Source organism: Fundulus heteroclitus, chromosome 20, assembly GCF_011125445.2.
Source record: "Fundulus heteroclitus isolate FHET01 chromosome 20, MU-UCD_Fhet_4.1, whole genome shotgun sequence".
Lineage (NCBI taxonomy): Eukaryota > Metazoa > Chordata > Actinopteri > Cyprinodontiformes > Fundulidae > Fundulus > Fundulus heteroclitus.
In genome coordinates this window covers 36,829,244-36,856,684 of record NC_046380.1, presented here as the reverse complement: position 1 = coordinate 36,856,684, position 27,441 = coordinate 36,829,244, and the positions used below count along the sequence as shown (strand labels likewise).

At 43.1% G+C, this 27,441-nt stretch overlaps 1 protein-coding gene across 1 annotated transcript in view; it reads right to left on the bottom strand.

Annotated features, from left to right (window-relative positions):
* Positions 1-295: 295 nt before the first annotated feature.
* cdh4 (cadherin 4, type 1, R-cadherin (retinal)) overlaps positions 296-27,441 on the bottom strand; it is a 370,809-nt gene continuing 343,663 nt past the window's right edge. Inside the window, exons 10-17 of the mRNA XM_012862220.3 lie at positions 25,837-26,022; positions 25,313-25,566; positions 18,589-18,731; positions 7,730-7,966; positions 6,875-7,108; positions 6,645-6,784; positions 4,649-4,813; positions 296-3,485 (exon numbers count right to left, since the gene is read on the bottom strand). Of these exons, the coding sequence (XP_012717674.2) occupies positions 3,279-3,485; positions 4,649-4,813; positions 6,645-6,784; positions 6,875-7,108; positions 7,730-7,966; positions 18,589-18,731; positions 25,313-25,566; positions 25,837-26,022 (1,566 nt within the window). The 3' untranslated portion in view covers positions 296-3,278. The remainder of the gene's footprint in view (positions 3,486-4,648; positions 4,814-6,644; positions 6,785-6,874; positions 7,109-7,729; positions 7,967-18,588; positions 18,732-25,312; positions 25,567-25,836; positions 26,023-27,441) is intronic.

Below are 27,441 nucleotides of genomic sequence, written 5' to 3'. Positions count from 1 at the left end.
TATTCCTGAACAGATTTTTATTTCCCCACTAAATGTATGTATCCTAGTTGAAGTTTTGATTTTTCTTTTTTTAGTTACAGTCATAAAAGACAAATTTTCCACATCTTTAACAAGCCAATGTGGCTAGTGTTGCAAGAGGAAAGGGATAAAAAAAAACAAAAAACAGCCTCATAGGAATCCCAAACTTTGAGCAACACTATTAGAAATGACCAGTGTCGAATAAACAAGGCCATTATACATAATTCACTATCCAGCCTGAAGGTGATGCGTGGAGGGAATATCAAAAAAAGGCACATTTTCAAAACATGTGTTGTTTATTTCCTGAAGCACACATCCAGTATCGAGATGAATAAATAAAAGAACTCCAGTACCTTGAATAATATAATATCAGCAGGCATGGCTAATGAGTCGTCCCAAGGCAAGAAGCCGACCGAGGGAGTGCGTCTGTCAGGGGCAGACGATAGGGCATGTTTCATATAGAAAAGATGTGAAATGAAAAAAGTTAGCAGAACTGAAGCAGAAAATTTAATAGCAAGCATCTTGAAAAAAAAAAACAATTACGCCTTACCAGAAGATCCACATTTTTTACAAATGAACGGGCCACCAAAGCCCGCTGAGGAGCTCGAGAGGGGGAGCAGCAAACTTTAAAGCAGGGAAAATACGTATTATATAACATATCGACTTTCTGCTCCAAAAATCTATTTCTAATGAGCCTATTGACATGAAAGAAACTTGAGCAATCCAGGGCTACAAAGAAATCAACACAAATAAGTGTCTATTATTAATGTGAATTGTAAATGTGAGACATTTACTGGAATTTATTGGCACATAGTACAACAGCCTTTGTTGGTTACAGCTGCTTTAAAATGCAGCGGCATGCATTGCTCAGGTGTGATTTTGACCCATTATCCACAAAAACTGCCTTCAAGTCTTTGGAGGCCTGTTCTTTGCTGTGATCTGCGAGCCTTTTTCATTCTTCATCTTTAATTGGATCAGTGACTGACTCAACCATTCTGGACCGGTCAACAGAGTTACTGAACCACTTTCTCTCTCTGAAACCCATAGAGAGTATTCATGGATGTGTGGTTAGGATTGTTTTACTTAAAAAAAATAAAAAATACTTTTTTTGTCTTCAGGTTCTTATCAACTACCACATGCTGAAATGCAACCTCATACCATGATGCTGCCACCTCAAAACATCTCTGTTGGTCTGGTGTTTCGGGGCCAGGTGCAACACCATTCTTCCTCCAAACGTGTGCTGTAGACTCACTTGACTAGACTATGTTCTCAGGGCTTTCCCAAATTATCTGCAGCAAGCTATAAAAGAGCTGGAATGTGCTTTTCCTTCAGCAGTGGAGTCTTGTGCACGGGCATAGAGGGCATTGCATTTGAGTGCATTACAAACAAACTGGGCCAGCTAATTCCGGGTCTTTTTCAAGGTATCTTGGAGTGGAGCTTGGCTTATGGGCAACTCTTTTAGTTCTTATCTTTAGTCCAAAGTTTTGAATACTTGAGAGGAGCGCCTGGTTATGACCGATTTATGATGAAAATTATGTTCCTGCCACTTCCAGAAAATGTCCCCGACCTAACCCGCCAGAACGTTCAGAAGTTCAGAAATAAGTCTGGAGCTGAATCCATAAGAACATTTACAACACTGAGGTTGTGAAGGTCTTGAGAGAGCCATCTGCTTTCATCAAGCGAAGTTTCTTGTGTAATACCTTAGTAATAAGACATTTTTTACATATCGGAACTGACACAGAGCAGGGATGCTTTCTGAAAACTGAAATTTGTTTGGATTTCTATATTTAGAGTACCATGATTGTTACCGACATCTGGAATAAATTCATGCCATAGGCCCATTACAAACGTATTTACTCACAAAAAATTGACCAGTTTCAATACCTATTTTCCCTGCTATATGTTATTGATACTTGAAAAATATGTATTTTACAGTATTTTTTTTATTTTCTCAGTGTCTTTATACAGAGTATATTCATATAGTTTCTGCTGACTATTTTCACATTCTCACCACAGAGTAACAAGTGCTTTAAGTAAAACATTTGAAGAAAAAAAAACAAACGAAAAACCAAAAAGAATCATGCACCTTTTGATCATTTTGTTGGACTAAAAAAAAAACAAACAAAAAAAAAAAACAGGAAAGAAAAAACAGGAATGTTCAAGGCGACCAGAAATATCTTTCTCAGGCGTCTTTGTTCCGAGTCCTTTGAGTTCCCCTCGATTAACGTTGCTGGACTAATCGAATCATGCCTACGTTAAGCTTTACACCGTGGAGTTAGCAACACAAAACCATACAAGGGGCAGGCAAGCGTCTCAACACAAAGGCTCCTAAACCTCATGGGTCCACAGAAGAAAGGCAGGCATTCTCCAATAAATTATAAAACCCGACGTGTATAAAAAAACGTTGCTGTGTTGACGGGGGATGCTAGAGAGTTGAGCAGGCTCTTGGAGGAGAGGGTGGTCCGACCCTCCCTCAACGACTCTTTAATTCAGCGGGTAGTGATATCCGGTAGTCTGCCCTGGGTCGCGTCCCTCCCCTCCTGGGACAGGCTGCTTGGGGGGCTGTCTGCGTGTCAGCGAACGGGCGAGGAGAAGAGAGACGGGCGTGGCCGGTCTGGTCTGGGGAGCGCAGGAGGGGCGACGGGAGGGATAACGACAGAACGTGTCCCTGTCGTACTGCATGAACAGCAACCAATCCTGAGATAGCAGGAGTCTGATACAAAAACACACCACAAAAGGCACTTTATAAAAATGACAGTGCTTCTGTTCTAAGGAGATTCAAGTTGACAGAGTTAAAGAGAGAGTCCGTGAGCGCCCCTCCCCCTCCCTCCACAAATAAAAACATTCTCTTCAGTGTGAGACTAAAGCAGGAGATAGTTTTGTTTTTAACAATCAATCAAAGCACAAATTCACTACTTTTGCTTTTCTCGCGGCCACCTCGATTCGTCCCTGGAGGGAATCCAGGTCCAGCGCGACGAGAGAACAGAAATGATAAAAAAAAAAAAAAAAAAAAAACTCAAATGGTCACACTACAAACTCGGCACTAAAACCATAAAGCCAGAATACAGTTGCATTGCAGCAGAGTTGAGGTCTGCGGGCTCGAACCGACTACTGCGGCCCGTGGAAAGGGGTCTGATCCTCTCAGGTCTCTTCCGCGGTCTCTTTTGCGTTGTCAGACGCTGCCTGTGTTTCCCATCCTTTCAACCTTTCCCACCTCTCCTGAAACCCCGCCGCAGCCCCACTCCGCCCGCGCTCCGCTCTCAGTCGTCCTCTCCTCCCCCGTAGAGGTCTGCCAGCTTTTTGAAGCGAGGACCCCAGTCGTTGAGGTAGTCGTAGTCCTGGTCTCCTGAGCTGGTGGAGTTGAGCGAGCTGACAGAGCCGGCGGTCGAACCGCTGCCCTCGTAGTCGAAGACCAGCAGGGAGTCGTAAGGAGGGGCGGTGGGGTCGTTGTCAGCTGCCCTCAGGCCCTAAAGGCAGGAAGGAGGAAGAAGAAAATTGCTCCGGTGAGGTCAGACCCGTACAAAAAGCGAAACTGGGTTCAGGGCAAGACAGCGGAAACATCCAAATGACTGCTGGATTGCTGTCTGATGTTAAAACCTTCCAGAGCCCTTTATGCCAATGTCTCAGAAACGTTTGCACCACTTCTAAAACATTTCCGTCACCTACCCGCTAAAATAAGGAGCTTCTGTGCTCCTTCGGGCCATTTATAAATCTCAAGTGGAGGCAGCGGTATCCTGCACAACTGGGACCGTTCTAAAACGGAAGTGTCTTTGATCGACGTCAGCAACGTGCGTAAAAAAATGCCATACCTTTTCAAGACGATGATGACTGAACAACTACGTGTAGTGGTCCTGCTGTGGGCAGAGCAAACACTCCAAATTTTAATTTGATTTTTCACCTTTTTTCTGGCTCTGGTTTATGCTTTTAAATCCTGCTGCTGACTGGGGGCACAAACCGCGAGCTATTACTACGTCACTGGCTGGACCCGCAAAGCCAGCTTGACGCAATACCAGGCAGGAGATAGGTGGGTAGGTAGGAAGGTAGGAAAGAAGTAAGGAAGGGTTCCTTTTTCTTGAATTTTCCCCCCGTACCTGTCCAGAGGTGGAAATGACTAAAATCCGACTCCAGACTGCGGAAACTCCCCCCAGAATGAGAACCTTCTCTGTTTACAAAGCGAGCCGTGGAAGAGTTTTTTGCTGAGAAAACAGGATGAGCATTTTTCACCAACAACATAATGCGGGAGCTGATTTTCCGGTTGGCAAAGCAGATTCTGTGCGCAGAGACTTTAGAGAATACAATAAACTCGTCTTATCTGGCTCACCCACCGGGAAAGTTTTTAATGATCCTTCATAGGCTGAAAGCTGATTGAGACGCTCAGCCATGCAGGCAACGAACGGCTCTGCCCGCCGCTGGCCGCGAGGTAATTCCCCCCGGCAAAGGGAAAATGATTTTATTTCTGCCTCAAAAATGCAACGAGGGCATAATTGAGCTATAAAAAAAAAACGGACGTCTACCATTAACAGTTGAGTGTCTACCATATATCTCTTAAAGCCAATGCAAACAACGCAACCCCACGCTCCAGTCGTTTTCAAAGCCCCCTATGAGAGAAAGTGCCAGCCTTAAAACCTACGTCATTTATGAAGTCCCCTATGTCCCCTGGGTGGGGCACACTGGGCCTGACGGGGTACTGCGACTCAGCGATCACGGGCCTCTCATCGACCCGGCGCACTCCCGTTGGCTTGTTGATTATGTGCTCCAGAGACTCCGGCTGCTGCAGCTGGCTCAGGTCGTAGTCCTGGAGGAAGCGACCAGAGAGAGAGAGAGAGAGAGAGAGAGAGAGAGAGAACGGAGAATAAAGTCAGTGATGAGGATTAGAAGCATTTTCAGTGTCCGTCAATCAACAGGTTTCTCACAAACAGCAGGCCTGGCCTAATGCTCGGTTTAAATGTACGCTGTAGAGTTGGCACTCGACACATGACCGGTTGTAAAACAGTCGGCTCCCCGTTTCTGGTGTTTGCTCTTCTAAAACTTTCCCTCCCCGTCAAGTGAGCTCGACAGAAACCGAAGCGGCTGTTTAGCTCCCCGCTGGTTACCCCTCGTACGATTCATAAATAGGCCCATTAAGTCTTTATCCAGGTATGTCAGTGAAAGCAGGCCTACGAGGACCACAACCATCTGTCGCTTGTGTTTTTTTTACACCCCAGACATCGGCGTGTGTAGGCGTTGGAAATAAGTGGGAGTTAAAACGCCAATTACGAGCGTCTACTCTTAAATCCGGACTGAAAGCGTAGCCACTCAGAGGTAGGCTGCAGCATACAGAAGGATGCAGGTACGGCGCCTTGGAAAAGTTTGTACACCCACTGACCCTACAATCACAAACTTCAACATATTCAACACACAAAGGTTTATAATTTGGATGTGGGCGGATATTAAGTTTTTAGTTTTTCATGTCCAAATGTGGTTCTGCAAAGCGATGTCTCAGGAGTGCTGATTACAAACGCATCACGCACTCTTTAGTTTATTTTCTTTTGCACTTTCTGTAAAATCCCATTGAAGTCTGCGGCTGTAGTGTGAGAAAACGAGGAAAAGTTCCAGTGACAGGAATAGTTTTGCCTTGTGACTGCAGCAAAAGCGTTTACAGAAACAGCCTTTTTTTTAGTCTTTAGGCTCTGTTTCTGTTTCGCTGTCGTATCGTTGGATCCTCTGTTTATCGTCACTTTCATTTTTGTTCTTCAGGCTCAGAAAAGTGTTTGTAAAGACCTCTTTGTTCACGTTGAACAACAATGCCTGACTTTTACATAAGAGTCTTTCTTTTTTAAACCTGCAGAGCAAATCAGAACTAATAAGATAAGGTTTGTGTGAAGCAAAAAAAAAAAAAAATTAAATAAAATAATAATAAAAATAAAAAACATGGTGTTTATTCTGCCTGAAGAAATCAGCAGGAATCTTTGGATTGTCAGTGCCTTTTCTTTTCAGAACCAAATGGCTGCTTGGTTCACGCTGAGGCACTAGGAATACTGCCAATACGGATCATGATCAAAACCTTTAAACAGACACAACAGCGCTATAATTAGCCCTACCAAGAAGGAGCCGCTTTTGTAAAAAAAGTTTGAAGGCTTTTGTATGTATTGAGATGAGAGCAAAGATGATTTGCGAAACAATTTGTAAAGCCTTTTCGGGCTCACCGCTGTGGAGCATCTCTGTTATGTGAACGCTGCTTTGTGATCGTCATTAAGGTCACGAATCTTCCAAACAAACTATTTTAAAATGGTTTAGTCGGTAAGATGTCTCCTTTACGATCTGTATTGGCTCTTCAAAGCTGTCTCCACAACAGCAGACCAAAGAGGAAAATGCACAAGTGTGTTCATGCATGACGACCTATTGCAACAGCTTTCTATGGCATTTAATAGAAGTGAAAATGTGTTAATATTAGTTTAATCTGTGCTTCTCTCTGGGCGGTTATTAAGGTGTTATGAACAGTGCATTGCTGAAAGCAGTTCATGTTAGAGGAAACGTTTCAGATTATTATTATATCGCTGAAATAATGAAATAACTTTTTTAATGAGGAATAAAAATACTTTTATTTCACTTCTTGTAAAAAAATAAATAAATAAAAGCTGTCGTACCTGGTCTTCTTCTCCCCCTCCCTCTTCGTCGTACTTCAGGATGTTGTCTCTGACGTCGTCCTCGGGGTCGATCAGCAGAGGCTTCGCCTGCCGCTCCTTCTCTCTGCGCTTCATCCACACCACAAACAGCAGAACCATACCTGCCGGGAAAATAAAACGACATTCAACCAGCGCCTTTCCACCCCAAACACTCCCATTTCACATAAGCACTGTGATCAGCTGCCCCTCACTCAGCAGTATGATGATGCAGATGAGGATGGCGATGATGGCCCCGGTGCCGAGGCCGGCGGCTGCCACGGCCCCTGTGGCGCTACAGTCGCCGTTGTTGTCGCACGGGCACACTTTGATCCTGATCAGAGAGCGGTTGGACAGGGGAGGGTTCCCCGAGTCGGACACGATGACGGGGATCTCGTACACGCCGGCCTCCAGGTAAGGAATCCTTAGTCTGAGCTGAGCGTAGTCGCCTACAGGAGTCGGACAGTGAAGGCGGGTGAGTAAAAGCGGCAGAAGCCAACAGAAAAGATCGTGGCGGGCGCATTGCGTAAAACTGTTCCAAGACAAACAATCATTCTGACACGTGTGACTGAAGGCAGACAAACATCTAAAACTACAGTGTGTAACCTTCAGCATCTATCACTCAGTCTGAGACGAGAGCCTCGGTGGGAGTCTGATCCAGGTATATGTGATCAGATTTGTCCTCAAGACAGCTGCTGTGATGCATCCATCCTGTTGGATTAGGTGACAGATCGGCTGCTCGGGGGACCGCGAGACGAATGGATCTCATTTGTCACAAACGATAGATCGTACGTCAGCGCTGGATGGCACCCGCGTTTCTCACTGCGAGCTTTCTGAGACGTTTTGTTAAACTCGGACTTTCCCCCTCACTGCTTACAGCTGTCCCACCACTCGGAGGATTAATACGGCCAGATTCTGCAGAGGGGGAGTCTGCCCCTCGTCGGGTTTCTGGTTTCAATTTATTGAGGATGTTGTCTGTCCGTCTTTCATCCTCCCTCGCTTGTTTTAAGTCCCAGGGGTCCGTTTAAAGCATGATCGACTCTTAAACACAGTGTACAGCGTTTAATTACCACTCAGTCTGGAAATGGTCCAGTTGCGGCGGATGCTGGCAGGAAACGAAGGCAGCTCAAAGACGAACGGCCCGACATTGGGCTCGGCGTCGGCATCCGAAGCCGTGATGTTGATTCTGGAGTTGGGACGGGCGCGCTCGCAGATTTGGGCCTCCTTGGGTATCAGCACGGGCGCGTTGTCGTTGACGTCGATCAGGTAAATCTGGAGGGTCCCGGTCCCGCTGGCCTGAGGCGAACCTGCGGGAAGGAGGGAAGACCGAAGAGACAAAGACGTCAGCAAGAGGAGATGGTGAGCCAAAAACAGGCAGAAGAGAGACGAAAGAGTTTTACGACAGAAAGATGTGAAAATGGGAAAGAAGCAGAGAAGCAAGGGCTCCTTTCTCCTCAGATGCATAGTTGCAGCGGAGTCCTTTGTAGAACAGAGAAAACACACAAGGGAGGAAACAATGGGGGAGACAATGTGTTGTGTTTTTTTTTGCGAGTGGAAATGCAGGGACGATGCATAAAAGCCAACCGCAGAACAAACGAGTGGACACATTGAGCAGATGCTCGCATTCTTGCAATCATAATTGCTTTGAAAGTTTGAACAGTCTGAGATGTGGCTCAAATTGCAGGGGGACGATGCACTCATATAGATTTCTGTTATCTGGTCCAATCAAATCCCCCCGAGAAACGAGTCAAACGCTAACATTTCGAAACAAGCCCATCATTATGCTTTTCTCAGGTATGGTTCTCAATGCCAGGTCAGAGCAGGGCCAATTTATTCTCATTTTTTGACATTTTGCTGGTTGGTAACAGGAACAAGTGCTCTTTAACAGAATAAGAAAGATATTTTGCTGTTTGGGTTGATTCGGATGAACATGATGGAGGAAAAAAAAATCCACCAGCTTCCTTTCTGTCTGTGAAACTTCAAAGCAACAAAATCTCTAACTCTAATTTGAAGGTAAATATTTTCCACATGGACTGAAAACGATATATATATATATATATATATATATATATATATATATATATATATATATATATATATATATATATATATATATATATAAATAATTCCCTCACTGGCAAAGAGCTATCTAAATGCAGAGTTATTGAGATGATATTCTGTAAGCAGTGGGAATCCCTCATCTTCATTAGTAGAAACTGAACTCTATCCTCCAAGAGGTCAATGCTCACCATGTTCATAATTTCCAGGGTCACAATTATACATACAGGCTCAAATATACAAGACGTAATCATCAACAAGCATCTGGCATTATTCTGGCTGTATATCTGACCGCACTTCTTGGTATAATTGATGAAGCTCATTTAAATCTGTAGTTTTTGATAGAGTTGAGGTTGGAATCATTCCAGAAGGTTGTTGTTGACCCGTGGCAACATTTCCCTAACCCGTTTAGATATTTGTCTGAAGTCGTCATCCTTTTGGCGCACCTTATCGTGTTTAAAGTAGCAACCTGTAGCCACTAGGGGCGCTAGACCGGTAACTTCTAGCTTTAGCAAACCTGAAGACCGCTGACAACACTGCAGATACAAAATTAATTAATCTCTTTCCGTGATTTGTAATCTGATAGAGACAGCCAAGAGAAAGATTGAGCTGTTTGACCATGACGGGATAAAAAGCCCATCTGGAGGAGTGAAGGTGATATTTTCAAACTCCAGAACACTGTACCATCTGTCAATCATGATGCCGGTAGTATCAGGCTATGGAGCTGTTTTGTAACCTGTGATAGTGGTACATTACACAAAGTAGTTGGTATAATGGAAACAGGAAGACTATCGGAAAACTCTCCACCTTCACCTCAAATCAACAGCTAGATGTTTGAAATTTTGACAGGGCAATGACCACAAACAGATCAAAACTGGTTTTGAAATGTATGAACTATGCAGAATTATGTGGATTATGGTTACTAGATGGGTCAGGGCCAGGAAAACAACACAATCAAATGAAGTTTACCAATTCTGATCAGACTTTTCCAATATCCATTTAACAATATGCTAGATCCTTTGTGATTGCTAAACCCCCCCTCCCCCCCCCCAAAAAAACCCCCGAACCGCAGCAGAGCTTCAACATGCTAATGGACTTTTAAACGAATATTAGTGGAATGTATGGATGTCTTTGAGCCTGTATTTATAATTTAAATCCACAAAACATTTAAAATTTTACACCCATTGTTTTTTCCAAATTCATGAAAGTTCTAGTTGCCATTATCATTCGACCCCTAAAAAAAGGGTTCCAATGCTCCATTAAAAGCCCCAAAATAAATATTCATTCCCCTGATGAGTATCCCAACCAGTATATACAAAGGAAGGCTGACTGCTGTCTCTCCATTGCAAGATGATCATGAGAAAAAAAATGTGTACTAAACAATTAAATATAATGTAATTATTTTTGTATAGAGTGTCTAGTTATACCTGAGCATTTTAAAATTATAAATACTGTTCTATGATATGCACTACAAAGCAGGTTTCCATCAACAAAAGTCATTGCGAGCTTAACTTTAAATTCATTCTCAAATAATTAGAGCTTGGGCGTACAACCAACACTGAAAAAGATTTTAAAAACCTTTGAGAGGGTCTGAGACTTACCCATTTCCTCAGTTTAAACTCAAGGAATCCAGATGCAGAACACAGAAACATCTCTGTATTGTACATAAAGTACATAACACCAAAACGTCCTGATGTTAGAGATATGTTCAATATCCCTGTACACACTCAGGGACACTGACTGAGCACAGGTTGTCTGTACGTCCACATAAAACACAGATTAAATCTCCACCATGCAGCGTGGAAGAGGGCACAAGCAGCTTACAGGCACAGTGCTGTCTGCCCTGAACGCAGGCTGAGGCAAGATTGGACCCAGGCAAAGTAAAACAGACCTGTCCCATCGATCCCGATGAGAAACTCTGTCTGGATGTCCAGGATGCTGCAGCCCTCCAGGCTGAGGAGGAACAGGCTCACACAGCTTGTTATCAAAGCCAGCATCTGTGCAGGCCCTGTGTGTTGGCGGGTTACGCCAGTGCAGCTTTTATAATCTGCAATGGCACCGTTGCTACTACAGAATAAATATATAAGCGCTCACGAGCACGAAAACGCTAAAATGCATGTTTATGTTTTTTTTCAGAGATGGCGATGCATTTTTAAGCGAGACGTCAGCCTGCACCTGCTCTTAAAACCGAGAGCCGTCCCACTGCACCGACCTGCCTGCATTTAAGCCGTGTCCCGGTGCTGAAAATATCCAGGACTTGATGACTTAAATAATGAAGGAGGCGCAAATCGCTAAGCACTAGACGTCCTATCGATTAAACATGAATGGACAACATTTCCCTTTTACATCTTCACCGTTTCTCCTCGGCTCCTGTTCCTGAAGGAATGATGCAACACAAACATCAGCAAAACCTGATCCCAGATATATTTTTTAAAAACGATTTTAAGGAGCAAATATAAAATATGAACACGTGATAAACATTTAACTCTGCATTTTAAGTTTCTGCAGAAAGAAAGAAATTTATAAGAATACTCCTTTGCCAAGCACCATGTAGGGGACAGAGAACACATATGAAAAAAGTGCTCTGTTCTGTCTTTTAAAAAAAAAAAAATTATAACATTTTTACAAACATACAGCGAACGCCACAATGAGATCTGTTCATATCAAAGTACACCCATGTTTTAGAAAGGCAGAGAGAGATGTGTGTTTGGGGGCGGGTGGTTCTGGCCGGCGCTGTAAAGCGGCAGTGTGAGCGGGTCCATTTATAGCTCTTGTTCATAATCGCTTATTTTGTTGCCCAGATAAGCGACTTCAAAAGATAAGTGCTTCAAAAACAAGCACGATAAACCACAACCCACCACTCATGAAATTTTCATGTCTTCAAAAAAAAAAAAAAAAAAAAAAAGCCAAAAATTGCTTATAATAAGTGGACTTGGTAATGCTGCTATTGATGCCAATGGCCTTACATCGGGCTGCTTTAATGCTTTGTCTTACTGCGAGAACGGGAACAGAACCACCAGAACGCTACTGTGCACTGAAAGTATGTTTTTATGGCCAGAGACAGTAGGGGGAGATGACAGACCCCTCAATCTTCTCATAAACCCTTAGATGACCATCACAGGGACTTAGAAGACGATGCATTAAGGTAAAAATGTTACTCAGTGCTGCTTTAAGGAACTTGAAAAGAAAACTCAATAAAAGTTCAGTTTGTGACTTTGCAAATCTGATAAAGATAAAGCTGTAACCGAAGATAAAAAGCGGTTCTATAAAGTTTTAACTTATGCGACTGGGACACAAACGCATGCCGCACTTCTCAGATATTTGGTTAAAACAACACTTTGACAATCACATGTCCTTTTGATTCCACGTCGCAATCACGCCCCCGCTTTGTGCTGGCCAAATCCAAAAGAAAAAAATCAAACATATTGAAGTTTTAGGTTGCTGATGAAATGTGAAAAAAAAAAATGCGTACAGCTACTTTTGAAATCCACTGTGTACTCATTGCACTGTTGAACAAACTGATATTTTGTGGCCTTGACTTCTTTGTTGACAGCTTCCTCCAAACAGTCTGTCAGCGAGCTGATCTTAATTCCCAATGAGGTGCGAGAGAATGTACTCCAGCAGCTCATCAGTGTTTTATATGGACCTCTAGCCAATGCACACTGTAGCTTGGTGCATCAACTGAGCAAAGGTCCGCCGCCCCCCAAGCCCCAAGGCCCATCGACTGTCTTGTCGGTTATGATTGGCTGGGTGCTTTGTTGCCTCTTACGCTTCGCTTGAGTAGAATAAGCGAAGAGAATTTCAATCAAAGTGGAATATATCCCCTTGTTGACTCTGGTCTCCAGAATCAATAGGCAGTCAACAGTTTAAGCTGAGCTTGGCGTGCTTCGGGGCGTCGAATCCCTCATTTCTCACCGGTGAAGAAAAGAAAACACCTGGGTGCCTCCTACTTCAACACCGAGCGAGTTACTCGCTTTGTGGCGCTTTAGTTATTTGTCTTCATACAGAGCTGCAGCGGCTGAGGCCGACACTGAGGCCATTCACCGGCAGAACATTTTTTTTTCTGCTACTAGACACAGCGCTTGTACAGGTTAGTATGAAAAGTACGGAGACACACTTTCTTCATCCTTCCTTTCTTTTTACATGTTGTTGCACAAAAAACACAAGGTTCAATGTATTACTGGGAATTTTATGTGATAGGTAAACAGACAATAGTGCATAATTGGGAATTAAGTATAAAGAGCATTTAAAAAAAAAAAAAACCTTTGTGTGTTCAGACTCAGAGCTGCCCCTGCAATTACAGCTGCAAACTTCAAGAAACAGAAATTTCTGCTGAAGCATTTTTCAATATCTAAAGGGATTGCTTTCAGGGTGCGATGAGGGCAGTGTTAGTTTCCGGTGTTTTTTTGCTTTGCTCATTTGGCCGAAACACGAGCTCAAATCTGCCTTTTTTCCCTGCATGGCTTGTGGCAAAACTTTACACAGAGGTTGTCATAATTATCTTTAAACAATGTTTTTTTCTTTTCACTCTTCCATTAAAAGGTCAGATTAGAGAAGTGCACCACAAAGACTTGTCAACATATTCTCATATTCGGGTTGCAGATCTTACACCATGGACCTCTTGGCTGCTTCCCCAAAAAATGTCTTCCTTGCTGGGCCTGTCGGCTTGGGTGGATGGGCATGTCTTTATGAGTTTCCAGTTGCTCCTACTGTTTTTTTTTTATTGTTGGATGATGGATTGGTTGCCCTCATTTTAGAAAGTGATACTAATACATTATATGTGGTTTCATCACACTTGGAGGGAAAGGTTTTAAGGCTTTGTTTCTTGTAAAACTCCTGATGCACTGGAGCAATCTCCCCCAGCTCAAAGAGGCACAGGATGAGACGTAGGGCGCTGAGTCCCCCCCGACGCATTGCCTTCTTCAGCTGCACATGCCAAGCCAAGAATCCAGTCCCCCCCTGTGGCCAAAGGGCCGCACCAACTCTCGGTAGTCTGACCACCCAACACCAAGCAGGGGAGGGCTTCCAGAGCCCCCAACACACCTGGCAGGTAACAGCCCACCACTGCAGCTGGAACCCGGATGACCCAAGCTAGGAGGGGCACAATACAGTCCAATGTGATAAGGTAGCCCCTCAGATGTCAAGCAGGAGGTATGCCCAGCAGAGCCCACTGTAGTGCCTGTGACATAGCTGTTTCAACAGATTTGTGGGAGCCATGAGCCATCAGGAAGGAGCCCACCACTCTGGACCTGAGCACCAACACGAACAACACGGCATAGCCAACACCCCCTAGGACATTAAGGCTACGTTCACACTGCAGGCCTTAATGCTCAAGTCCGATTTTTTTGTGAAATCTGATTTTTTTTTGCGTGGTCGTTCACATTTCCAAATCTATGCGACTTGTATGTGATCTCCTGTGTAAACTGAATTCATACAACTCAATCGTCCCGCATGCGCAGTTGAGGACGCGATGACGTCACACGTAGCAAGCGTGCTCAGTGTTTGCGGAAGTAAACATGGATTATAATGCTAGTGTGCATTTTGCAATCTTTATTTTCTAACTGGAGCTTTCTTTCCATTGACTGCTCTCCTCATTGTTGTCCACCATGGGTTTCATTTTTCTTCCCGCTTCTGCATAGCAGGACGCAGAATAGTGACGTTTGTCGAGTATCGGTGACGTACAGGTTGGATAAATGCGACCCGGCCGTACAGACACAGGTCGCATTTGAAAAGATCAGATATGTATCAGATTCAGGACCACATATCCAAGTGGCCTGGGTCGCATTAGAAAAAATCCAATCTGTGTTGTTCAGACTGTCATGAAAAGATCAGATCCAGGTCACATATGGGGGAAAAAAATCGGAATTGGATCACTCCAGGCTGCAGTGTGAACGTAGCCTTTGATAAATGCGATGGTCGCAGTCCAGTACGACTGAACTTGAACCAATTTGCAAAGAACAAAAAGCAATACTTTCAGTCTCTGCAGGTGCAAAGAGGTGTAAAAACATTCCCCAAAAGACTTGCAGCTGTACTTGGATCACACGAAATCCCTAAAACACGTTGAAGATCGTGGTTGCGGTGTGACAAATGTACGTAAAAGTTCAAAAGCCCACACTGCTAAAGGTACCAAAAACCGGTTTGATGATCAAGGTGTTCCTGTGCTTGATTGGCCAGCAAACTGACCTGACCAGAACCCCACAGAGAATCTGTGCTGTATAGTCAGGAATAAGATGAAACACACCAGACCCAACAAGGCAGACGACCCGGAAGGCCTCTATCAAAGCTCCATCACACCTCAGCAGTTTCATAGGCAGATCACCTCGATGCCACTGATGTAGTATAAGAGGAGGCCCAACCATGTTTTGAGTGCATAAACATGAACATACTTTTCAAAAGCCTGAGATTTTAGTTTAAAATATATATTTTTAATGATCTTGTGTAATATTCAAATTTTCTAAGACACTGAACTTTGGGGTTCTATCATATGTAAGCCATAATCATCCAAATTACAAGAAAAAGAGGCTTAACGTATTTCACTCTATGCGTAATAAATCTATATAATCTATCACTTTTGCTTTCCGAACAAAAAAATATTGTGCCATCCAGGCTGGGTTTGCCGCATGTCGCTTTCCACCTCCGAATTCACGCTCCTACATTCAGTCACATTATCATAAAAACACTCATCACCCGATGCCTTTGGAAGCCATAGAGGTTATCACAATGCTTAAATATGTTTTTGCAGATGAGGTATGCTTTCTGAGGCATTTCAGGAGTTCTGTTTCTTTTTTTTTTTTTTTTTGGCAAAGTTCAGCTGCACTTTTCCATTGTCGACGCAAGAGCCCTCTGTATCTGTAAGCCTGGATAATGACATGTCTACCTCCTGTGGAGTGTTCTGCATCTGTTGTGAAGAGATTTTTCTTCACCACGGAAAACATTCTGTGATCTTCCACCAGTGTTGCTCACCCAGGCCTTATTTCTTCGCAGAGCTCAGCACAGGTTTTCTGTTTTTTTTTGCTATTTTCTACAGACTATCAAACAGCTGCTTAGGCCTCCACTAATGACCCCGCTGTCTCTCATCTTAATTATGTTTGTCAAATAAGGACAGCCTGTCTATATGGGGGTCTCTTCGTCCACGTGTTGAGAGTTCATAGGACCGTTTTCCAAATTCAAATGTCCTATCTGTCTTTCTGTCTGTCTGGAAATCCAGTCTAGATGAGAGAAAATAAATTCAAATTTGCGCCAACAATGTTTCTTTTTCAAATTCTCTGAAGTGAGACTCAAACATATAATTTAAAGCCTAGAATTAATATAACATTTATTGGCATTCATGGGGGTATGTAATGCTTTTTTAAAAAAGAAAAAAAAAATACTGCAAATGTTTTTCATCTGTACCTCTTTCATAACTAGTAAAAATACATTTTATCCCCATACATTTTTCCACGTTTTGTCCTTTTCACAACGTTTCTCACCCTACAGGGTTTTATTAAATGTAAACTGGGGATTTATTTCTTTAGCTAAATTCAAGGTATCAAAACAGAGGGTTTTGTATGCTGCACACATTTTTAAACCTCCCCTGGGGCAAATCTGTGATGTTTGGCTTTTTAAACGAAACTGACTCGACATGATTTGAAGGCTGCTTTCCAGCCTACACAAGCCGCTGAGAGACAGAGATTCAGTGCAATTTCCCGCAAATTCACCCTCCATCTTAATCCTTGAAAAATACCTAAATTATTCTGCCTTAATAGTGAGGAAATGGGTTATTTGATTGAGCTGTGATCCACTTAGTCCTTTGATTCTAAACAAGAAAAGCAGAAAATAAACACCTTTGATATCTTTATCAAAGGAAACAAACAAGATTCTACAGCATCCAGGCACCTCAGCATTGCTCCACAGGAGGGCTTTGAGCTAAAAGTAGCATTTTGACCTGCAAGTTGTAACCACTCATGTTGATGAGTACTTAAGTCTATCAATGCTGTATGAAATGTCTTGGGCAAAGGCCCTAATAGCAGCCTCATGATTGCACTACAGGAAAACAGAAACATGCCCTTGGGAGACACTTTTTTAAAACGACTTCACCAAACTTCATGGGAATCCATCCATGGTGTCAGACTGCAATATTCCACTGAGACGTAAAGCTGCAGACCAGCTGACACTCCATGCAGTGCCTTGCAAAAGTATACAAACCCCTTTGAAATGTTTATGTGCTTTATGTTACAACCACAAAGTTCAAAGTAATCTTTTGGGATTTTATGTCATAGAACAATACAAAGTAGTCCACAATAGCATAAAATCGGCTTACAGCTGCTACGTTTTCCTGCAGATCCAGCAATTGCACTTTTTTCTTTGACCAAACAGGGTTAGCTCAGTCAGAATGGATAAAGAGCATGTATGAAAATTAACTTGCAAATCTTGAAACAGGGTCTTCATTGGAGACACTTCATTGAAGATTAACTGGGGCTTTCCAACGCCTGAAAAGATTTAGATCCAAAATCTGTCATTCTAGCTATGGATGTATGTTTGTTGCACTGCTGAAAGGTTAATCTCTGGCCCTGTCTGAAGTTGTTAGGAGCCTAGTAGATTGTCTTCAGCCATTCCCCTTGTGTTTAGCTTCAGCTATCTGATAAAATCCAACCAGCTTCTGTTGTCTCTGTTGGAAAAAGCTTTACCAAAGGATGATGCTGCCCCCATCATGGTGTGTTATTTTGGGGACCGTGGGTTTGGGGAGATGTGCTTTTTGGCTAATAATGATCTGATCATTTAGGGGTACTTGTAGAAGTAAGTTTATATTCCCCAAATTGTAGATTGTTCCTTAAATATGACCAGAAAGAATTTGGTCAATGACACCGCAGCAAAAGCAACACACCCAGTCAGTAAGCAGCTTAACACTGTGACTAACTCCACACCACTGATTCGAATACACATGCGCTCTTCAGAATGGGAGCACATCAAAAGTGAAACATTTACTTAAAAGACGCCACATGACTCGAAGTTCCAAAAAAGCTCCTTATTTTCATGATCTTTATCCTTAAATAGCACATTTTTTAATACACCAGTATACCTGGGAAGATAGGACAGTGAAAAGTGCCATAGGTGAATCTCTCCAGCTTCCACCATGCACAACCACTTCTACCCCCCCCCCCCCCCCACCTCCACCCCTTCAAGGCTGCGAAATCCCACAGAAACAGTCCCAGTTTTAGAAGACATAATTTCCTCACGTTTTCCGGCTGAATACAGCTAAAGGTAGCTTCCAGACACTTTAGCCAAAGGAGAAGAAGATATCACGGAGTAGTTGGCGCCTTGCCCCATGTGGGCCCTGTGTCACTGACAGCAAGCACACCCTGACGTGCCTATTTTCAGCCGCCAGCTGGGGTGTGTTCTAAATACAAGGGTAGGCCATCTCCCCATTCACTGCAAATGCGTCCAGCATTAGAAAACTTGTTGACGGCGCGGCTGATAGATAAATAGTTCAAGCACCTGTTGAGGCCTCCAAAGAACAGCTGTGTTTATGCTGAGAGTAAGTCACATACAGGTTTTTATGAATGAGGTGGCTTTTAAGGGCAAGTGGTTGGACAGATTTTTATTTGGGAATATTAAAGAAGTATAGAAATGAGTACCAACATTGTCACAACTTTAATTTAAATAAAATTATGACAAAGGAAAATATATATGATCTTCTTTACTTTACAATTATTTGCTACTTGGTCTGTCACATAAAATCCCAATAAAGTTCACTGGTTTTTCGGTTGTAATGTGGCAAAAATGTTAACAAATTCAACGTGCGTGACTACTTTTCCAAGGCACTGGTAATACTTTTCTTGGTACTGTTGCTTTAACACAAAAAAAAACACGTATCCTGACTTACCAGACTTACCATTGTCGTATGCCAAGAATGTGGCTTCATACATGTTGTTTTTGACATACATGGACTCTCTGTCCAACAAGGCCATGGTGGTAATCTGACCATTGGTCCTGTTGATCTTCAGCCAGTTAGCTGGGTCTGACAATTTAGAGTACCTGCACATACAGAAAGAACAAAAAAATAAACCAAACAGATTAATTACATTGAGAACAACAAGCACTTTTCCATAGGATGACTTTTGCAGCTCGCTGTTACTCTGATATCAGCAAATCTAAGGCTTTTGTTTGTTGATCCAAATTAGCTTTTATGAGGTTGAACGCTCGTTCCCATAACAAGCCATAGCAGCCGAACCTCTTAGAAACACTGTAGTGACAAGGAGAAAGAAGCATATGTTTGTCACACTTACGAACGCAGCAGCTCATAAGCATAAAGAGCCTAGAAAACCCTGCGTCTATGTATCCGCTAGGCGACCATCACTGTCATCCTCGAGGCTGAAAATAGCAGCTCAGATTCGCATTTACAAATCCCATTAACTGCGGTAATAACAGCTGATCAAGTGTACGGAGTCAGTCGGGTCTAACGAGAAATGCTTAATCGTGAGTCTCACCAGACGGTTAGTGTTGCCATGATGACAAGAGATGGGTTCGGAGACAGAGGAAGGAAAAGAAAGGGGGTCAGAAAGAGATCAGAGCCGGGTTTATCTGTAAACACGGCCAGTGGAACATAAAAGGCATGAAAAAGGAGGTTTAATTAAAGGAGCGAAAATTGGAGGCTGTGACAGCAGCTAGCCAGAGCCTCACTTTGACTCAGGAAACCAATATCACCTCCAGCTAAAGCTACTTTGTTTCCAGAGTCAATACAGCTGAAACAATATATTTACATGCAAAGCATGAAAAGAAACAACCATTTCTTGTCTGACATTAAATCAGACTAAAACCTTCCTGTTTTAGATCAGTTGAGATTTCAAAAACTATTATACACTCGTGTTCAATACATTCAAATGTACATTTCTAAGAGGCTTGTTTGTCAGATTAAAAGCACTTATTGAAAAAAACAACAACCTTTCGGTCAGTTTTGATCATACTTTCCAGTAAGCCCCCATTTCTGCATGAAAATTGTTGCTTTTTTATTGGTTTGATGCAATATTCTCATCTTAAACGCTGAATTTTTATTAGTTGGAGAAGAGTAACAAATCATAATTAACGGAAGTGAAGTCTTTAAAACATCATCAGTCTGTGTTAATCAATAAAATGTGTTTCCCTTAGTGAACTGAGTTACTGAAATAAATGAACTTGTCAATAATTGTCTAATTTATCAAATATGTCAAAAAAAAAAAAACATGACACTAATATTTTTATTAGATTTTCTTAAACTTTCTTTCAAATTCACATATATGTCCTTAGTATTTGGTCAATTTGCTCACCTTTTCAGCTCTACCCTCATATTTTTCTACTGTGATTTGAGATTTGTGATCCCTGCTCCAAAACATGGATTTTTGTGGTCATTGTCAGTTTAGAACCCTTGTTTGTGTCCAATTTTTAACTCCTTGGCGAAAGTTTTGAGATGTGTCCATATTTCCACATAGCGTTCTTTCATCTTGATGTCATGATTTTAGGAAGTGCAACAGAATGAATGGCCACAGCACGATGCTGCCACCTCTATGCTACACAGATGAGATGATGTTCTAAGGCCAAACCATCAAAATCAGCTTCATCAGACCACAGGATATTGAAGTTTTGTTTGTACTTTCTTCTTCTTAAATAATTGCTTAAGCAGATGAACATGACACATTCAGGCATTGGAAAATTGTACCCAAGGATGAAAGTGGAGATCCAGAATTCTCTTCATTACTTGTTGGCTTTGATGTCTTTGTGATGTCACACAAGCAAGCAGCCGGGTTCGAGATGTTGTCTTAAAACACTTCCACAGATGTGTCTCGGTTTTACCAGAATATTGTAACCATCAAAAGTTTCCACAGCCAGGACATCATCTGAGCCTTCCCAAGCCATTTAAAGGCATAGTGATCTTAGTTTATGTAAATGTCAGAATCTGAAGAAAGTAACAAAAACGGCATTTATTCAGACAGTGAGAATCAAAACATGCAAATATCTGCTTTTATCTGTAAAAAGACTGAAAAGAGAAATCATTTCCTTTGTAAGAGCTTGTCCTGCTGTTGCCCAGCAGGTACGATTGTGCTCTTTGTGCGGCAGTGTCTGGCTCTCTCATCTCCTCCCTCAGCAAGATGGCACCCCCTGCTGCACTTATTTGCAGCCACTGCAGTTAAATGCTGTACTGTATCTCCAAACACCCTGTTGTAAATTTAGCAGAAAGTTTAACCCTAATCTTCTTTTCTAGTTCCCGGAGATCTTCCTGACCATTGGTGTATTTTTTCTATCATCAAATTTACACTGACTATAAAAGCATAGCTGAAAAGAAAACATGGGCTTGTAGAGCAGGATTTTCCTATATATATATATATATATATATATATATATATATATATATATATATATATATATATATATATAATGCTGTGCTTTGTGTCTGGGTTGATGACATCCCAAGAGACATCATTCCAGTGGGAATTTATCCGCCAGGTGTAATGTTTCTGTACGTGATGAACCAGGAAATTCAGCCGAACACAGAGTTGGAAGTGGCATAGGCGTGCAGATGATCTGTGGATGCAGGTAGATGCAGAACTGGCCAGACGAAGCAGGCAAACAGAGACTTGACAATACGATGCAGGCGTGGTGTGAAGACAGAACCAGACTTGACCAGAAGCTGTATGCAGACGCAGACTTGACAAGTAGTTGCAGGTGGAACCAGACTGACCAGGAATTACATGCAGAGCCAGACTTAATTAGAAGCCGCCAAAGTGTTCCCAGTCCAGTGTGAGCAGAACGAGAGACAGAATTCCCAATAGAAACCTTTTTCAGGCGGTGCACATAAGCACTAGTAAACACACTAGCGAGGGCTGGGGGAGAACCGGTCCGAGGGATTACACAGGGAAAACAATAAGAAGACACTGGGGAACAATACATGCAGACGGGGAACAAGACAAGACGTTCTGGTAAGGAGTGGTAGGATGAAGCCGGTATATATAGGCAGAGTGAAAGGTGTGCAGAGTACAGACTAACTGATTTCAGCAGCAGGTGGAACTGATTAAGATGCTAAGTGGTGACTGAACAGACTGGATAGTGACTGGCGGCTGAGAGGAGTGGAGCATGGAGTGGAATAATCAGTCCTAAATCATGACACCAGGTTGCTTTCCATACATATTCACCACTTGTAAAATCAGAAAATGGGGAGTTTTCCTTTCCACTGTCGCTTCATGCTTGCTCAGTTTGAGGGATTGCTGCAAAGCCATCAACAATGCAGACGACTGTCCACTGTGGCTCTACGCTCTTTGAGGAGGAGTGAATGCTGCTTGTCAAGACTTGATGCAATCTGCTGGATTCTTGACCAATTTGTATAATCTGATTGAATTTGACTTTGGAAAGTTCCTTGAAATTACATGTTTCATGAATTGGCGCTATATAAATAAAATTGAATTGGATTGAAAATGGCAGGCTCTGTTTGGAGCTCCTTAAACTCTAACATTATTTGCCATTTATGTTATGCCTTTGACCACTTTGTTTGCCAAACGTTTAGCACGGATGTGAATCACTGGAAGTTCAGATCTTTGTTTCAGCAGCAACGGAGCCTCAAAAACAACAGGATAATTGTGAAAGTAGAAGGAAAACTACGGTTTTCAGAATTTTTCTACAAATAATAATCCGGAAAATGTGATGTGGAGTAATGCTCCACCCTGCCCCGTAACTGTGAGACTACAATGAACTTAAATCCTGTTTAAAACATGGCAGTGGCTGCATCATGCCGTGCAGATATCGTTTCTGTAAAAGCAAGGTTCACAATGAGTTTAGACGAAGCTAAAGGCAAGGTGATCCAAGAAAAAAAACAGCTGGAGGATGAAAATGAATTGAGATTGGGGCAGAGAGTCACATTCCAGCAGGAGAGACTTTAAAACTGCAACCAGAGCTACAATGGAAATTAAAACTCAAAGCCTTCCAAAAATGTAAAAAAAAAAGAAAAACACTCCAGAGTTAGGCTCTACTTTGTACTGATTCTTTATATAAATCCCAATGAATTATGTTGAGTTTTGTAAAGTGACAAAATGTGAAAAAGTTTAAGCGGTACTTTGCAGTGCACTGGATGCTGAGTCTCCCTGTCGAGCTGCCAGTCAAGGACACAGCACATTTGATCCAGCTTGAAACTAAGATCTCTCTAAGTGAATAATCTCCGTCATGATCTCACACGCAAAACAAATGTCCTCGCGCTGCAGAGGCTAATAATCAACACTTACAAGGAATACATAAACACGCGCATACAAACCCACATTTATTCAGTCTTGCTGCCTCTTAAATCCCATCAAACAGTAAAATCAGCTGGCAAACAGTCTTGGCTTCACATAATCTTGTTTTCTCTTTCCTCCAGAGAGAACGAGAGGGAGTGAAATAAAGGCAAGAAATTCAGAAGCATAAAACAGCCAAAGCTGGCTCCGCTCCCATCCACGATGCAGGGCTTTCAGTCATGCTCTGCGGGTATTCGCCTGCATGACGGCGGTGTGCATCTAGCAGCCCGTGTTTGTGCATTTCTGTGTCTTTTGTGCGCGGAGGTTCAAGCGAGGTTGCCTAAAGGGAATACAGGAGTAGAGACTATGCCGCCGTGAGCTGAGCGACTGCTGGCAAAACTCCTGAGGAGGAGAAAGCAGCTCTGAGCTCACATCAATAAGAGACGCACCGACTGACAGAGAGGAAAATGAGGGGGTCAGCGGGAGGGAGCAGGAAGTAGCGAGGAGAGAAAAGAGTACAGTGTATGAAAAGTAACTTCTTTCAAAGGGCAGGTGAGCTCAGACCAGCATGGTTTGCGTGAAGAATAGACGGCGGTGCCTCTCGCACACGAGTACGCCTCTTTCTTTCACCTCCCTTTCTGTCGGCACAATAACATTTCCACCAGGTTTCGCCGTAGACATGGCTGCCTCGCTGACATTAAGAAAAATCTATCTGCATCCCTGCCCGCTGGCAGCGGAGTGGAACGGCGAAGCTGGACTTCAGCGGGCACGTGGGAGTTTCTGTCGCGCAGGGTCGATGCTGGGATGGCACCGTCCCCGCCACGCGTCGCCCCGGTTAGGACACAAGCAATCAATGGAGAGGAAGGCAGGGATCCTGGGAGGGCAGACGCACGGCGTCCGGCTCGTTACAGAGTGACCTCCTCACACCCGTCGCCTGGCAACTAAGGGGGGTAAGTAACTGGGACGTGGGCGGGAGATCAGCGGAGAATGTCGTTTCCGAGACGCAAACTGTGAAGAAAGCTTTCAGCTCTGATTAAACGCCTGTGAAGCTCAATATTCTGGGAGGATTGATACGGAAAGTGCACAAAATATTGGAAACGTTTAACTACAAATGAATAACACGCTTCAGGCTGATCCCAGTTCCTTGTTTGGGTGACCGCTTTAATAGAAAAGTCAATAATGGACGTGTATTTCCCCAGTGGCCAGAAATTTGAGTCCCAATGTCTGTCAACAATAGTCGCGATCATAGCCAGCATTTTAACTTATACATTCCTGCTTAAAAATAAGTGCAATCACTGTCAGTTTTAAAGGTTGACGTCAAACTTTTCCTTTAGTCCTTTGAAGTGGTCTTGATCAATCCGTATCCATCTCAAGTACCAGGTTATCCTTTGCTCGTTGGATGCTTTTCCATTTATTCTGTAATAAATAAATGCAAAAGCATTTATTTGTCTTGCAATGGGAAGGTTGTGGGTTCGATACCCCTGTCGCATGGTGATGTGGCCCCGTGCAAGGCCCTTTTAGGCACTTAAAGTTGACTACCGATATGCAGTGCATGAATTTGTGGGCATTGGTGAGTTTGTTTGGGTGAATGTGGCTCTAGTATAAAACACTGAGTGGTCAACATGACTGGAAAAGCGCTATATAAGTTCAGTCCATTTACCATTTAACATATTGATGTACATCTTAACTTTAAAGTTAAGGCCAAAAAACCTGTCACTTAAGTATACATGAAGATGCACCAACAGAGCCTTGATGGCCTCTGACCAGTCTGTGTATGCCTCATTTAGCAGCTCAGTCAATGAATGCACCATTCCTACGGACTAACAGTGCTTGAAGATAACAAACTTTTAGTGCCCTGTATGCCCACACCTGACGCAGATTTTTGTGACCGAAATGGTAAGACACACGGGGAGTGGTTGGGATTGGTGATGATGGGAAAACAAAAAGATGAGGGAGGAAATTGTGAGTTAAACACAGCTGATACGTTTTCACTATGTTAAACCAAAATATCGAATTTTCCCCGTATCGCTCAGCCCTAACGTGGGGACTTATGTGGTGGATTCACTGTGAGAGAATGTCAACTAATCCTAATTTACCAATATGAAAACCTTTAGAGTGTTGTCCATTACAGGCAAGATAGTATCCACTCATAACCTCTCCACAAAACCTCAATTACAGAAAATCAAAGCATTCCCTTACAGGTCATGAGTGAAACATGCAACAATGTCTTTAAAATCACAATTCATGAGCGACAGGCAGAGCATGTGATGGGTCTGCCTTTGACCCATCACATGCTCAAAAAACTCCCAATTTGCCAGAATAATAATAATAAAAAAACATTATTGTGCAGAATGTATCTCTAGTGTTTTTCATCCAGACCCATACCTGACAATCTGGTGGATGAAGTGATCTGGGTCCTGAGCCGCGAACACCGTCAGGGTGGTCCCCGCCGGCACCCCTTCCTCGAAGCGGATCATCTTGGGGCTGACGGGGAAGACAGGCGGCTCGTTCACGTCCTGGACAGAGATGGTGACTCCGGCCGTGGACTGAAGAGAGGACTGGATGCCACTTGCCAGGTGGGCCTGGTTGGACACCACCACTGTCAGCATGAAGGCGCGATTCATCTCAAAATCCACCGGCTGCAGAAGAACCCATGGGGGAAAGAGGGAAACGGAGGTGACGAGGGGAAAGCCAGGAAACCAGTAACTGGCTGCAAGGTAATATGGATCAGAGATTGAAAAGTCCGACAACTCAGTTAAAATAAACTATTCAGGTGTGAACCTGCTGTCATTATGGTGGCAGGTGATAACCTTCGCAAGATCAAGAAATTGCTAATAAGAGGACACATTATCGGGCGTACACCTCAACACATCCGAACTACATGCAGAGGCGGCAGCTCCGTTTTCTACCTTGACCACTGTAAGCATTCCCTCATTGGTGATGGGATTGGTGCGGATGGTGAAGTGTCCGGAGGGGTCGCCGCTGACGATGCGATAGACAGCGTTCCAGTTGGGGCTGTGGGGCTGATCCCGGTCCACCACCGTCAAGTTGGTCACCACCACGTTCACCTTGTTTTCCGGCACCTCCCCAGCGAACTGCGCAGGAGGAAGAGAGCGGAGTAGGTGACGACAACAGGGTTCAATAGGCGAACAGAGCATTAGGGTGATGTCGCTGTAAAACCTAGAGTATTTGTTGATGACTTATTTGAATCATTTGCTCGCGCTGTCAGCCATCTTTACAGAATTTAGCTACATTTCTGTCGTTTAAAACAAGCTGCGTCAGGCAGACAAAGCACAAACCCAAAGTGGCTGCAACACCAACTGGAAATTAAGAGACACAGAAAAGAGGGAAAAAGCTTATTTGTTCAAATGTGGATAATAGAAAATTATATCTTCCATCACTTTAATGGAGAGTTTTATTCCGCACCATATCTGCTCAGATGCAACTCTTTAATTGAACAAATGGATTTTTCAATTAAGTGTTTACCCGTTTAATTTGGATTTTGTGCATTAAGCAAATCCAGGTCTTAATAAGTAATTAGATAAGTGCTGTGATTAAGGCAGCAGTAGGAATAATCTTTGGCTAATGATCTTCATTATATTGCAATCTGAAACAACACTCCTGTAAACTAGCTGCGGAGGAAGCTGCATGACAGCTGGAGAGCCAGGAGAGGAATTTACAGCATGATGGGAAGCATTTATCTAGATGTTGAGGGACAGGTGCTCAAAGGTAAACACACCAAGTCCAGACTCCCCCTGCTTCACAATAATCCAATTTTCCCTCTAGACATTTTAACTGTTTTTGCCCACCAGATTTTACTTCCTTCAGCGTGACTAAAACGGTGTTTTAATGTGGCTTCTTTTCCTCCCTTTCTTCTGCCCCGCCAAATGATTCGGTCCTTCAGCTTAACCTTCAAAAAATTTGTCACGTGTCGGTCTCCTGACAGTCAAAATTGTTGAGCAGCCTCTGAGCAAAAGAGATTGTGAAAAGGATCGAAAGACAAGCCTCAGTAAATAAATCCTTTGACCTGTCAATTTAACCTTATCTGAGGGGGGACGTGAAACAGTGAGAGGTGTGGCCAGAGGTTGAGGAGAAATGCTAAAACATGTAGAGGTGCATAAATATCCTAAATCCCTTCAGTGGCAGAAAACTCGGATCAGGTTCTGTCCAGCTGAAGCCCTCAAGAACCGGCGCTTCGCAGGTTTTAGATGTGTCCTTGTTTCAATACAGCTGATTATTAGCATGCTATTTAGGGCCGCTATTGAACCATTCATTTGATTCAAAGGAGTTGAATAGGGACAACATCTAAAACATGCGGCACACCGGCCCTTGAGAACAGGCACTGGACACTGCAGGGTCGGATTAAAGACCCGAGGACAAACCCGTTAAATGCGTGCAAATCACATGTTGCGTGGCCATTCAATTCCCAAACGTCACACAAACGGAAATCCGTTTGTTTAAAAACAGCTCTACTGAGCAAATATCACCTCTTTGGGAAGAAACACTTTGCCCGT